We start from the raw sequence: 15,638 nt of genomic DNA on the forward strand, positions 1-15,638 counted from the left end.
TGGGACTGAAAATCATAATTTTTTTGTGGGCGCGGGCAGGAGCGGGACTGAAAATCATAATTCTTTGCGGGCGCAGGTGGGAGTGGGACTGCACAATGCGGGCGCGGGCGGGAGCGGGACTGAAAAATCCGACCCGCGAAGACCTTTATTCCCAAGTCTCCAAAATCACCATCAGAGTCTACCTCCATGCCAACAGATTATTTGGAATGTTCCAGAAAAAAAAAAAAGCCTTTTCTGTCAGTTAACCACAAACTTAAAGCAGATACGCAGAGCCATGGCCTCACTTTCGTTTATAAATGCCTTGAGACCTCAAGAATGGCACAGGAATAGTTTTAAGCGTTAATAATAAATCTAATATAGTAATTTTTACAATTAAAGTGATTTATACAGGTAGCGGTCTGAGTGAATGACCTTGACGTCCGTAACGTCACAGCAGGAAGTCTATCGGTCTCATCGCCATTTCCGCTATACTAAAACACAGAGCTGACTGCAACTCCGATCCTCCATTTTGAGTTAATTTATCGCCATGCCATGTAGATGTGTTTTTGGCTGGTGCAGCAACACGACAGAAGGTGGATTTACATTGCATTCATGGCCCAAGAATGTTCAAACTGCAAAGATTTGGACGCGTTTTGAGCGAAGTTCACGGACACGTTGGGCGCCTATGAAATGGTCTCTCCTCTGCTCTGCACATTTTACTGAAGACTCGTACGAGACCTCTGATCTGTTGAGGAGTGTTGGCTATAAGCCTGTATTGAAGAAGGTGCAGGACCAACAATTAAATAAAACTACAAGAAAAGTAAAGTATTTATTTATTTATTTATTTATTATTTATTTATTTTTTTAAGGAAAGTGAGTTTAGTTGCACCAGTTCTACTGGAGTGAGCCGAGGGTTGTTGGTAAAACCCCGGACAGAACAGGATGTGACGTATCACTTGGGCAGTGACCTCCCCACGGTTGTTGCTAAAACCGGTGACATCCCATTCCGTCCCGGGTTTTAGTAATCGCCTGAGCCGAGCAGTAATGGCGGAGTACTCAGTATGGAGAGAATGGAAAATGAGTGGAGCAGCCGTCTGATTTCTAAACTGGACATTGCTGCCATCTCACCCTTACATGGAAGAAGCGAATGAATGGAGAACTGAATGAACAACTGAAAGTCAGATTGTTTCAAAACAATCGGCCACAAGGTCGGCCTTGAAGAAGCGAGAACACAGACAAGTAAGCTCCGACTGTCATTTGGATAAAAAAACAACAAAAACAACACGTTGTTTACGTGCATTTAGATTAATACGTGTAACTTGTATTATGTGTTTAAGTTACCGGTATAAGATTATTTAATTTGCTTCAGAATGTTATTGTCTCAGTTCATCTGATTATTTAATTAGCCTTTTACATTTTATCAGTGAAAATGCATGCATGTACATGTATGTTGCACAAGTTATAACACCCATCCTGTTTAATGAGAGTCAACCCACAATCAATGAAGTCAAATCAGTCTTAGTTGAGCAAGTCGGTAACGCTATTTCTTACTTTTACCATAAATGTTTATATATGACTTTGGTCTATAGCTGTCAAAGGCCTTGGCCTTAAAACCAGTTACCGCAGTGACGTCACGCACTCAGGGCTGACTAGCTCAGCGGGGCAGCTCGAATGCCAACTTTGCAGTCGATTTTAACTCTCAAAAATATATTTTTTTATTCCCATTTATGCAGCATACAAGAGTCAAGGATGGAGATACTATCCACTCAGAAATTTATTTAAAAATAAAGGTTCTACGTATCTGCTTTAAGCACCTGAAGTTTGTGAAATGCTACTACAACTTTGACTGGAACCGTGTTCTCTGGTCTGATGGAATAAAAATGGAGCTTTTTGGCAATAAACACTCAAGGTGGGTTTGGCGTAAAAAGAAGAATGGCTACAGGGTTCTCCACGAGGGGTTTCAGAGGTGCGGGCCGCCCCCCTTTCTGTGATTCCCGCCCCCGTTTAATTTCTGCCGCCCCTTTACAAAAGGAAGAGACGTCCCTTTGTTTTCTTTGTGACAGATAGCCTTTCTCTGTTGGAGTACCGACAACGCGACAACACCCGAGTGTGAAACTCATTTACCAGCAATTAGTTTAGTCAGTCTGACGATTATAGTCTAAGAAAATCATTTCACACTTCGGCGTTTTTGACACACTGTTCTTGCGCCGGGAGATAACACGCCTTTATAATAACGTGTGAATCGACACCAAGTTCGAGATAACTGACTGTTATTGTCGGCAGAGAAATAAAGGATAAAAACAAAAAGTTCAAAGTTGGTGCGGCAAGTGTGATATTGCCTATAAAACCGTGAGGATATAACCTGGCTGTCAGTGTTACTGTAGAAGAGGAAGTGCTACTGTAGAAAAGAGGAAAGCAGGTAATTTGGAGTTAGTTTCTTTCAAATATCAAAGCATTTTGTGCAACCATATTTTAGAGATCATGTTAGGCTGTGTAACTATCTCATCTCATCTCATTATCTCTAGCCGCTTTATCCTTCTACAGGGTCGCAGGCAAGCTGGATCCTATCCCAGCTGACTACGGGCGAAAGGCGGGGTACACCCTGGACAAGTCGCCAGGTCATCACAGGGCTGACACATAGACACAGACAACCATTCACACTCACATTCACACCTACGGTCAATTTAAAGTCACCAGTTAGCCTAACCTGCATGTCTTTGGACTGTGGGGGAAACCGGAGCACCCGGAGGAAACCCACGCGGACACGGGGAGAACATGCAAACTCCACACAGAAAGGCCCTCGCCGGCCACGGGGCTCGAACCCGGACCTTCTTGCTGTGAGGCGACAGCGCTAACCACTACACCACCGTGCCGCCGCTGTGTAACTATTACAATGCATTTTGTTTGAGTCTGTATGAATGAGTTTAAATTACAATGTCATTTTTCTTTTTTATCTTCTTAGACTGTTAACTGGTGAACATGGATGGAGCAGTGTAAATATAGCCATGGAGCAGTGTAAATATAGTTAAAACAACATCTTTTCAATGTACTTTACTCTCTAAAAAAAATTTATTTTTTCCAGTGGTGCCTGCAATTACATTTCCATTTCAAACAATGTCAGCTTTTGTGGAGCACTGTGAATATAGTGAATACAAAAACTTTTCTGTACTTTTCTGTTCTTTTTTTGTAGTTTGCTAAATAAAAAAATATTTTTTCCAGTTCCATTTCAAACAATGTGTCTGAATATGATGTGTGTAATGTTTGATGTATGATGTGTTTTGTACCAGTCCAATCGATTCCTCTATTCTAAATGATTACTATTGAGAGTATTTTACGCAAATTTTATGCAAATGACATATGTAAATGTATGCAAATTTGTTTCAAGGTCATCCAATTGACCCCCACCCCCCTATATTTTCAATCCGTGGAGAACCCTGGGCTATAATGAAAAGAACCCAATCCCAACTGTAAAATATAGTGGAAGTTCTGTGATGTTTTGGGGCTGTTTTTACTCCAAAGACCTGGAAACCTTGTGGCATCATGGACTCCATAAACTCCCAGGACATTTTAAATCAGAATCTTGCTGCTTCTGCCAGGAAGCTAAAACTGGGTCGTCACTGGATCTTCCAGCTGAACAATGATCTGAAGCACATGTTCAAATCAACATTAAAATGGTTCACTGAGCACAGAATCAAGTTTCTGCCATGGCCATCTCAATCCCCGGACCTGAACCCCATTGAAAACCTGTGTTGTGAGCTGAAGAGGAGAGAGCAAAGAGAGGGTCAAGGACTCTGAATGTTCTGGACAGATTGTGTAAAGAGGAATGGGCTCAGATGCCCTGCTCTGTATCTCCAACCTTATAAAATGGCAAAAATCACTGAAAACTTCATGCATCTCACATGAATAGACAAAAAAAAAAAAAGCACTGACTTCTGGAACCTTTTTTTTTTCCTGTAGCACTCATCTCATCTCATTATCTGTAGCCGCTTTATCCTGTTCTACAGGGTCGCAGGCAAGCTGGAGCCTATCCCAGCTGACTACGGGCAAAAGGCGGGGTACACCCTGGACAAGTCACCAGGTCATCGCAGGGCTGGCACACAGACAACCATTCACACTCACATTCACACCTACGGTCAATTTAGAGTCACCAGTTAACCTAACCTGCATGTCTTTGGACTGTGGGGGAAACCGGAGCACCCGGAGGAAACCCACGCGGACACGGGGAGAACATGCAAACTCCACACAGAAAGGCCCTCGCCGGCCATGGGGCTCGAACCTGGACCTTCTTGCTGTGAGGCGACAGCGCTAACTACTACACCACCGTGCCACCCCCTGTAGCACTCATTTTACATAAAATTAGAGCCGCACCCCCCTTTTTTATTATTTCAGAAACTAATGCAGACACAAGCCTGAAATTTTGCACACTGTTTATTTAGCAGTGACATTATTTTCAGAATGAATGAAGCAAAACTGAGAGGGTCAATCAGAAACTTTTTTTTTTTTAAATCTGATGAGCTGAGGTAGATTTACATGTATAGTTATAACAGATTTCAACTGTGTGCTAGTCATGCCTTGTAGGGCTAGGCAATAGGATGACATTATCGATATCACGATATATTATTCTATCCACATTTACTGGGTATGAGCAATCGCACGCTCTGATTGGCTACTCTACTCTGAGGATATCAGCTCATACTGTGAGTAGAGAAAAACAAAATGGCGGAGCATGTTGCTGAACCAACCGAGGACGAAATAAAAACTCTACTCGAAAACAAAACCCCCCAAAAAATACAAAAAAAGCAACAAAATATGGAATAAAAGTTTTTGATGGTAAGAGCGTATCTGTTTTTATTTTTCAATAATTATTATTATCGCATTTTTCAGAAATTTCGACTGTCATTTCGCCGGTTTGTTTACGTTCTAAGCGGAAATGATTTTGTTGGACGTTTTATATAACGATTTTATTTATCGGATTTGCAAAAAATAAAACTAGAAATGCTCTGTTTCTCAAAATCCAGTGCATGTGGAGAGAATAAAACAGTTATTCCACTCAATATTCACTTATTCACTTGGCTTATAGCCAAGTTGGCGCTATGCTCCTCGTCGGCTATCAGCTCATGTACGACTCGATTTTGTGGAATAACTGTTAAATATTAGCCTAGTAAACTAGACCCACCCGCCTAGCGGCCAAAAATATTTTTGCCTAGCGAATGGGTCTAGCCTCGCACCATATAAACAAAAACACCCCAGGCATCAAATCGTACCCGCCAATCACAACGCAAGGTTTTTGTTTGAATTCTTTGGGCGGGCTTTTGCAGGAGTGACGATAAAGCTGCGCGACGCTGGAGAAAGCACAGCAGGAAAGATGGCTACGGCTAGTGAACAGCGCGCGTTTGACTCCGCTTTGGAATCAGTTTTAGAAGAATTAGACTTGGAGTTTTGGTTGAAACATGAGCAGGAAGAGGCTCTCCGCTCATTCCTTTTCAAGAAGGACGTTTTCGCTGTTTTGCCGACCGGCTATGGCAAAAGTCTGATCTACCAGCTGGCTCCGCTCGTAGCCAAAAGGATGGGGCTAGTTTGTGCAGTACGAAGAATTAATAAACAGCTTTGGAACATTACTTTTTGATTGTTTCTTATTTTCCTGTTATTTTAAATTTAAGGGAAATTATTTCACCAAACACCACTAAATAAAAACTCTCAAAAACAGTTTAAGCAAACCCTTGAAAAACACTTGAAAAAAAATAAGAGTGTATGTTAAGTATGTGGTACAGACTCCAAACTTGTGGTCATTATCTCCAAACTTCTTAATATCTAGAACCTGTTTATTAATTAATACGCATTTTGAAAAATTATTTATTTCAAGGCCTCCCCCACTGCTTTCTGTCGCTCTGACTACGTCACAGTCACTGTTGCGCTGATTGGTCAGAGCGTTGGCCTATACGCACAGAGACAGTTTGAAAGACAGCGGGTTGTTCCTCCAACACCCGTCGGAAATGTCTGCGGATCGAGGCCAGACTAAATATTCACATTTAGTCTGGCTTGCCAGGCTAGTTAAATATAACATCATGACACTTTTTGTTACTCACTGTAACAAAAAGTAACTGACTGCACCTTGAAAATGACAGTATTTTTTACAATGATTATCCAACAAAGGAAGTCACGTGTCATCAGTTCTCACTTTAACCACAGCCAAGAAGTTTCAATTTCTCGCCAACTGTTTTATTAGAAGAAAGGTGAGCAATTTATACGCCTAAATAGAAGATTTCTACTGCATATGAACTTCTATTCCTTTCCCAGAATCCATAGCCACACCCACTTCCCTCACCTCTGCCAGTCACCCTTGTTCCTGTTCACCAGCTTCCTAACCGGTTACGCAGTTTGTGCCTTCTGCCAAAAATTCAAATCCTTCCATGATCCATCTATCCATTATCCATAACTGCTTATCCTGTACAGGGTCGCAGGCGAGCTGGAGCCTATCCCAGCTGACTACGGGCGAAAGGCGGGGTACACCCTGGACAAGTCGCCAGGTCATCGCAGGGTTGACACACAGAGACAAACAATCATTCACACTCACATTCACACCTACGCTCAATTTAGAGCCACCAGTTAACCTAACCTGCATGTCTTTGGACTGTGGGGGAAACCGGAGCACCCGGAGGAAACCCACGCGGACACGGGGAGAACATGCAAACTCCACACAGAAAGGCCCTCGCCGGCCACGGGGCTCGAACCCGGACCTTCTTGCTGTGAGGCGACAGTGCTAACCACTACACCACCGTCCCGTCCCTTTCATCATTTGCTTCTTTTTTTTTTGTACTCTGGATTTGATTTCTACTTTGTTTGCTTCTTGATTATTGTTTTCTATACTGATTCTATTGGCGCTGACTTTTTTTTTTGCTCTATTTCCAATTATTCTTCTTTTGCCTCCTGTTTTGTCTCCGCTTACTCCATTAATCCCTGTTTATTTAGTATAAAACCGCCATGCTCTCTTAAATTTGTCCGACACTGAACGTGTATACAAATCGAACCACGTTTCTAACCTTGAAAACATCAAGGAAACCTCAAATCAAGCATTTTTAAGAGCCCTGGTGGAAAAAAAAGAACTGCAAACGCCTTGCAGAGCCTGGATAAAGTAGGTCAAAACCAAATAAATGAAGCTAAAAATGGCTTTATAACCCCCACACCCACTCTGTTAAAGCTGTTTCGCTGAGAGAGCTGGTTGACCTTTTCCTCTGGCTAAGCAACTGAGCGAGCAGCAGCACATGTTTGTAACATTTCAAGCACATCATACAAACCGCCTACTTCAGGGACGGATTTATGAAAACTCCCCCAGAAAAAAAAATGCTCATCTGTATGTGTGAACTGATTACTGATATGTGCAGATAGTAGGCACGATGTGGGCAATTTAAAACGAGCAATTGTGTAAATGATGTCATGTGCAAATAAGCGGAGAAAAGAACATCGAAGTGAGGTTTTGGAGTGTGCTAATTGATTCTTGTGGAGTCTTTTCTCTTGTAAAAGGAAAATGGCTAATTAAAGGAGAACTGAAGTCATTTTTAAATTTGCTTTATTTCTTAATTAATGTGTTATTCAATCGCGTTTTCGGTTTTAGTAACCTTATATTGTGACCCGTATTGGCAACGAATTGCAATTAAATATGATACTTATCAGCCTATTCGATTTTTATCCGTGTTGAATTTAGTTCGTTTGGTCCACGGTAGGCGTCGCTTATCCGCGCGATCTTCACGAGACTTGTGCGAGACTTCGAAACGTCAAGTGTCAGCCAGGTGTCAGTGCCGCCATTTTGAAAACTGTTTTCCAAACAAAATATTGCACAGAAACGAGTTTAATTGACGATTCCTGCCGACTTTTTTCAAATTTTCCTGATTGCTATCAAAACAAACAAAATTTCCAGCTTGATTACGTCAGCATTCGAAAGAGGGCGCGTGCGTCTTTTGACAATGTTGGCAGATGTTGGTCACTTTTATTTCCGCTGTACGTTTTACTTCCGTCCTACGATGTCTCGCACAGAATCTCGTTTATGGCCGTTGCTTTGCCATATGGACTGATATATTACAGAGCATATTTCAAACACTCATAACTTGCTATAGCAGCGACAAAATAGCGATCAAAAATGCATTCCGATATTTAATAAAATGAGAAATAGAATTTTGATAATAAAACAATGCCTTCAGTTCTCCTTTAAATGTGATGAGACACATTAAAACACTGTTCAAAATAGGATATAGATGCAAAATTAAAAAAAAAAAAGTGCTTTTATCCAAAGAAACCTTCAAAAGCTGCAACACTGAGAACACATATTATTCTAGCTATGAAATAACAAGTTGGGATAAACACTATGCCTGAAGGTCCACTTGCTCCTCGTGAACTCCCTAACAATTCCCATCTCACTCTTTACCCGCAAAGTTTCCACACCTCCTTTCTACCATTCAACAAGTCTTCCCTCAGAGTATTTCATGAGGGGGTGTGTGGGTATCTAGCACAAACCACAAGACACCAAGGTTTCCAGCCAAAATGTATCCCATTTTTTCAGGTCTACAATTATATTCACACTCACAGTTTCAACAAACAAAGATAAAAACTAAAAGTCGGCATATCAGACGCTCGCTGGCCGTGCTGTGAAAATTGTCCATGCAGACGCTCATCTAAGTTTCCAAATCTGTCATTGCTTAACTCTTGAATATTTTCTGTTGTGAACACTATCAGTAAAAAGCTTATACCGTAATCTCTGCTTTCTAAAGAAATGTATCTGGTTAAGATCTGTTCAGTACTTTGGGAGTAACGGCAGGTTGAAGTCGGTCCAACAGAGTAAAAACTCTGCTCACGGGAAGTCAGGAAACTGCCGATACTTTTCTTTTTGAGTCACGGGAAAGCGGTTCAGGCTCTCTCTCTCTCTCTCTCTCTCTCTCTGTCTCTCTCTTCTGATCGGTTTCTGACTGGATTACTCATGAATATCAATCAGATAACTTTTATAGGGATGTTCTCTCGCTCTCACTGTTTCTGATGAAGGATTCAGCAAAATTTTCCGTCAGCTAGTTTTGATGTTATGATTCACAAGAGACTTTGAAGTGACTTTTCGTAGCTTTACCTACTTTTTTTTTCTTCTTCAAATAAAACTGGTTCATGTTAATAAATAACTATTTTAGAATATAACTGGAGTTGTTTTGATGAAAAATATTGAGATCTTAGTGGTAGGAATGAGATTTTTAAAACCCGGAAGTCAGAAACGCGAGTGTCAATTTCAATTCAGTTAATTGGAATTGTTTATTGGATGTGGATCACACAGTTTTTTCAAGATTAGCATTGAAAGCTGTGAATATTATCATTTATATTCTTTCATATAAACACTAGTAGGCCCTACTTTTAAGAAATACAAACCTACAGAGCACAAAGAGGCTATTCGAAATATTTCATTACTTGCTTATTGAGTGTACCGATTTAACATTTTACCTAATTAGCATAATTCATACTCATTAAATACTAATATGCATAATTTGTTTTTACTAATTTTTCAAACTTTGTATTCAGTATACAACCATCTATGTGCCTGCCAATTTCCATGTATCTTGAAAACTAGAAAAGTTATTAAGAAAAAAACTTTTGCTCTCATTGGTTAATGAGGCCCATTTTGGACCATGTGATCCTCAGACAGAATATTACGGCAGTTTTCTAAAAAATTAAGCCGTTTCTTGAATCTCTGATTTGTATTATCTTAAGAACGTCTAAACATATTTTAATTCTGTAAAAAGTGTTGTTGTTCATTCAATTCTGAATTCAATGAGAGCAGTTTCAAGCAATTTGGATTTAATTTGAATTTTCACCTGATATGCCGACTAAAATTTGAATCACCTGTGTGGTTGCAGTGGTCTGGATCTTCTTGATCTCCTTCTCCTTGCTGTCGTCAGACCTCTCTGTGTCTGAGGTGGCGCTAGTGGCATCTACACTGCTCTTACCTCCAGAAGCTTCCACCTCTGGAGCTATTTTCACAGTCTCCTCATGGTTCTTGGCAGAGCTTTCTCCCTGACATGAGGAACTGAAAGTCCCCAAATCAGCCTGGAGTTTGAAGCAGTCCTCAAGAACTGCCGAGCTGGAACTCACTTCTGATCCACTGGTCATGTGCGCCAACAAACCCAAGTCGCTGGTGCTAGTCCGGACCTGGTGGTGCCCACTTGCAAGAGGCAAAGGTTCAGATGGTGTAATTTTTGGCAGAAGGTTCTCAGATGCACCAGGGCCCACTGCTGCAAAGAGAAAAGTGCTCCCACTGGGCACAGAGTCTTTGTCCTCAGCTAGACTTATCAGAGGTCCTGAATTCTTGTCATCCAAGTTAGATTTGGAAACCAAGGCATTGTTCACGTTATTGTTCAGCTTCTCTACAGCAGCAGAGTAAACGTTATCCAGGAGGGAATCAACCTCTACCAGGCTCACACTATCTGTAACCCCCAGTGTTTCCATGTCATCCAGCTTCACCTCCGTGGCCTCCACTTTCTCAGCCTTGATGTCCACAAGCAGGTCATGAACTTCAACCTGCACACCTGACACCGTGTTCTCCATGTTGGTTCCTTTGGCTTCAGAGAGAAGGCTGCGTGTAGGGTCAGTGGCCTCGGAGTCATCCACCTCGCTCTCGGGGGTCTGTGTTTGAGAATGGTCATCAAGCTCCAGGGTACCCTTGATGGCAGAGGCTTGGGCAGAGAGGCCAGAAATAGTACTGACTAAACCTTTCTTCCCCTTTTTAATATTCTCCTCCTCCTGGCGCTGGTATTCCTCATACATCTTAGCCAAGTACTCCTTATGGGCTTCATATGTCACCTGGTAGTTGGGAAAGCAACACCATCAAGTGATAGTTAATGATGAAATGATGTACATAAACCATACCAGATTATTCGCATTTGCATTTGTTCATTTGGTTGACATTTTAAAGCAACAAGTCAAATCAATTTGCTGCCCAGATTCTCACACTTCATGCATCATCCTACTTGAGAGGGATCGATGGCAAACAAACAAAAATGTTTTATACAGAAGCTTAATCCTGGTTAGACAGTTAGACTGTTATGGTTCCTTATGGGTTCTTAAGGCCCAGACCCACAATACCGATAATTATAATGACAACTATAAATAAATTGATCCCCTGCAGTTTATGTGGTTGTTGCTCACACCAGACCGATAACGATACCTATAGCCCAGGCCTGGATTTATCCGTATTGCTGAGATTGCTTCTGGAGCCATTATTCCAGGTCTGAACCTGAGCCGATAAAACATCTGACCAATAAGGTAACAGTTTACATGTAACGTTGTCTGAGCACGTGCTATTCTTCCTGGGTCATCGTTGTACATCCTTGTTGCATCATGAAGTCACGGAATATGGATTCATGGAAAATAAAAAATATACAGTGCCCTCCACAATTATTGGCACCCCTGGTTAAGATGTGTTAAAAGCCTTAAAATAAATTCAATTTTTATTGCAGAAGTATAATCTCACACTGCAAATTGTAGAAAAATGTAACCCTTAACTCAAGTGAATTTAAAAAAAAATCCCTGACGAGCGGCACGGTGGTGTAGTGGTTAGCGCTGTCGCCTCACAGCAAGAAGGTCCGGGTTCGAGCCCCGTGGCCGGCGAGGGCCTTTCTGTGCGGAGTTTGCATGTTCTCCCCGTGTCCGCGTGGGTTTCCTCCGGGTGCTCCGGTTTCCCCCACAGTCCAAAGACATGCAGGTTAGGTTAACTGGTGACTCTAAATTGACCGTAGATGTGAATGGTTGTCTGTGTCTATGTGTCAGCCCTGTGATGACCTGGCGACTTGTCCAGGGTGTACCCCGCCTTTCGCCCGTAGTCAGCTGGGATAGGCTCCAGCTTGCCTGCGACCCTGTAGAAGGATAAAGCGGCTAGAGATAATGAGGTGAGATGAGATGAGATGAGATGGGAATCCCTGACGAAGAAATAATTATTTTTCATCAAATCACCTGTTCCACAGTTATTGGCATCCATAACAATTCCTAGAAAATAAATGTAATTGAAGCATTTCTGTCATTTCTACTGTAGTTTATAAAGTTGATCAGAGTATCTAGGAACCTTTAATTAGTAATTCATCACATCCTGTTTCCCTGGGGTATAAATATGATGTGACACAGAGGTCTATTTCTCTTATCCACTCTTCAACATGGGAAAGACAAGAGGACACACCATTCAAGTAAGGCAGATGTGTGTCGACCTTCATAAGTCAGGCAATGGCTACAAGAAAATAGCCGCTCGCCTACACCTGCCCGTATCTACAGTCAGAGGAATCATCAAGAAGTTTAAAACAACTGGAACAGTGGCAAACAAGCCTGAACGAGGATGCAAGTTTATCTTGCCACCACACACAGTGAGGAGGATGGTAAGAGAAGTAAAAAGTTCTCCAAAGCTCACTGTTAGAGAACTGAATCAAAGAGTAGCATCTTGGGGTCACAAAGTCTCCATAACAACTATCAGTCGCTATCTACATGCCAACAAGCTGTTTGGGAGGCATGCACGGATAAAGCCTTTTCTCACTTACAAGCATAAACGTAAACGTCTGGAGTTCGCTAAGTGGTATTGGGACTTCAACTGGGACCGTGTGCTTTGGTCAAATGAGACCAAGATAGAGCTTTTTGGCAACAAACACTCTAATACATCACAAAAGATGAGTATGCAGAAAAGCACCTCGTTCCCACTGTGAAGTATGGGGGAGGATCGGTGATGCTGTGGGCCTGTTTCTCTTCCAAAGGCCCCGGGAAGCTTGTTAGGGTGCATGGCATCATGAACTCTTTGAAATACCAGGACATTTTAAATCAAAATCTGGTGGCCTCTGCCCGAAAGCTGAAGATGGGTCGTCACTGGGCCTTTCAGCAAGATAATGACCCTAAACATATGGCCAAATCTACACAAAAATGGTTCACCAGACACAAAATCAAGCTCCTCCCATGGCCATCTCAGCCCCCAGACCTCAACCCAACTGAAAACCTGTGGGGTGAGCTGAAGAGGAGAGTGCATAGGAGAGGACCCAGGACTCTGGACGATTTAGAGAGATTGTGCAAAGAGGAATGGTCAAATATCCCTCTCTCTGTATTCTCCCATCTTGTGAAATGTTATCGGAGAAGATTAAGTGCTGTCTTGTTGGCAAAAGGGAGTTGTACAAAGTATTAACATCAGGGGTGGCAATAATTGTGGCACACATTATTTTATGTAAAATAATTATTTCTTAATGTGGGATTCTTTTTTCCCACTGAATAAATGCACTTGAATTAAAAGGTTGGATTTTTCTCTTTCTTTGTATTGTTGTCCTATATTATTTTTAAAAAATGAATTTCTTAGAAGCCTAAGAACATATCTTAATGAGGGGTGCCAATAATTGTGGAGGGCGCTGTAATACAAAGCACGGATCTTTTATTCGCAGATATGTGATTTTCTGTGAAATATCAATCGTAGATTAATTAAGTAAACATATAAATGCAGGTACGATATTTTATCAAGAGCTTCAGCAGTCCAAACATTTAATTGTTTTAGACTTCTTAATTTTTTATCCGTAATGGATCATTGGTATGAAATCCGTGACCAATCTGTAATATACTGAAATGTCCGTGACCAATCCGTAAATTATAAGCATCCGTGATGCATCCATATTAAAATCCGTAACCACTCTGTATTTTGTATCCTTTTTTATGATATTTCCATAGTCCGTGACCTATCCATATTTTATCAACCACTGGAGTGTGTGCATAGGTTGTTTTGAAGTCCAAGCTGTACAGTATGACCCGGAATAACGTGCTACTACTTGGAAAAAACTTCCATGACGATTCCTAAGTTGCATGCATTTATTTCCCTGAGTGGCAGCACCAAGCGATATTATAGTCGGGATTATAGTTGTATAGATATAGTCATAGTTGTAGTTATAGGTATAGTTACAGTTATCGGTGTCGTAGGACCGGGCCCTTAGGGCTGTTTAACAGTTTAAACTTTCTAATAAGTTTGTACTTGAAAACTCTCAAAGATGGTCCTGGTGTTGCACAACAACTTCACAAGGGCTTGAAGAAATAGTTTCCTGCCTCAGTAATCATAGCCAACTTCTTCTGGTTTTGCAAAACGTTTAACTCCAGCAGAGGGTGCAAAGTAGAACATTAACCATAATAATAAAGACTTACTTTAGAGTGAGCTATGGAGAGTGTGTCCACCCAGACGCGCCATCCACCCCACTCGTGCTTAATGGCGTGGTACAGAAGGATACGGAAGATGCTGTAGACCATCTCGGTAATCTTCTGCTCTTCAGAGTTCTTTGGATTAATGTAGCCCAGTGAGAACATCCAGTCCTGCCACACCGAGCACTGGAGCAGACATCTATCACAAGGACACGAGACAGATTACAGCAGCTTCAGGAGTTTATCGGATGGTGAATGGTCATTGCTTCAGGGTTCTAACTAGACCAAAATATCAGCATAGTCGCACCAGTCACAACAGCCAGGGGTTCGGGGGCCACCATAGGCCCCTGAAAGCTCATGGGTTCTACATGCTCAGATGTACATTCTAGTGCATTTCCTGGCACTTGCAGGCCTCCCTGAGAGTCACTCCTTTTTGGTAATGAGAGATTTTTTTGGCCAAAAGTTGCTGTGATTGTTTTTGATTGAAGACTTATCATCATTAATATTCAACTATGTCAGTGACATATTTATGGAATAAGAATAAAACAACCAGTTGATGTTCACCAAGTGTCAGCTTTATTTTCAGCTTCAGCCATTCAATTACAATACATGACTGACTATCCAGATCTAACTTGGGGACTGGAGTGTATTACGTGCATGGCATGTAAGCACCTCTTAGCACGGATGGCACTTTAATGCAAACACAGCATGAAGAAGGAGGTAAACCAGACTAGCATGATCAATGACAATCTCCACATGGAACTACTCGGGCAGCTACGCTCTGGGCGCTTATGTGGACAGGGAGTGGAGTACGTCCAAATGTAGAACATTCACATCGCTGTTGCATGGGCATACATGTCAACCTATACGGAATGTCCGTATTATATACGGATTTGATTCAATAAACGTAGTATACGGGTGTATAAATAAAATTATACGGATTCTTTAAAAAAAACTTCAATATTTATTTAGAGCTATAATCAATTCCCATGATGATAAAAGAGCGCATAACATTTACAAACGTACTGTACATTTGTATTCATTCTGAAGGTTTATTGTTATTAATATTGAATAAAAAGTAACTTGGATATATCATTGTTAATTATCATTCAAATTTTAGGTAAATTATTTTAATTTGCATCTTATAAGGATTTTATTAGGGAAATACGGATTTTGGAGGTTGGTTATACAGGTTTGATTGATCAAAGGTTGACATCTATGCATGGGGATAATGAGAAAATTAAACAAAAGACCACATTTTTTAAAACTGACAAGTCTTTTTATTAGTGTAGCAGCAACTTTTACAGGCGTGCCGGCAATATTGTGGGCGGAGCAGTAAGAAAGCATTGCGTATCGACCCGATATGCTGAAAAGGCCTAGTTAGAACCCTGATTGCTTTCTAAAATACTCTGACTTGAAATAAAAACAAAGGGAAACCCTTACTTCTACAAATATTCATTCCATGAAGGGCAGTCTCAGGAATCTATCAATGT

The 15,638-nt window shown here is 41.3% G+C and overlaps 1 protein-coding gene across 1 annotated transcript in view; it reads right to left on the reverse strand.

Moving 5' to 3' along the window:
* The window catches only part of nbeab (neurobeachin b), a 793,085-nt gene that overhangs the window by 564,566 nt on the left and 212,881 nt on the right, over window positions 1-15,638 (reverse strand). Inside the window, exons 21-22 of the mRNA XM_060943557.1 lie at window positions 14,152-14,344; window positions 9,850-10,806 (exon numbers count right to left, since the gene is read on the reverse strand). Coding sequence (XP_060799540.1) covers window positions 9,850-10,806; window positions 14,152-14,344 — 1,150 coding nt within the window. The remainder of the gene's footprint in view (window positions 1-9,849; window positions 10,807-14,151; window positions 14,345-15,638) is intronic.

Source organism: Neoarius graeffei, chromosome 17, assembly GCF_027579695.1.
Source record: "Neoarius graeffei isolate fNeoGra1 chromosome 17, fNeoGra1.pri, whole genome shotgun sequence".
In the NCBI taxonomy this organism is placed as follows: Eukaryota; Metazoa; Chordata; class Actinopteri; order Siluriformes; family Ariidae; genus Neoarius; species Neoarius graeffei.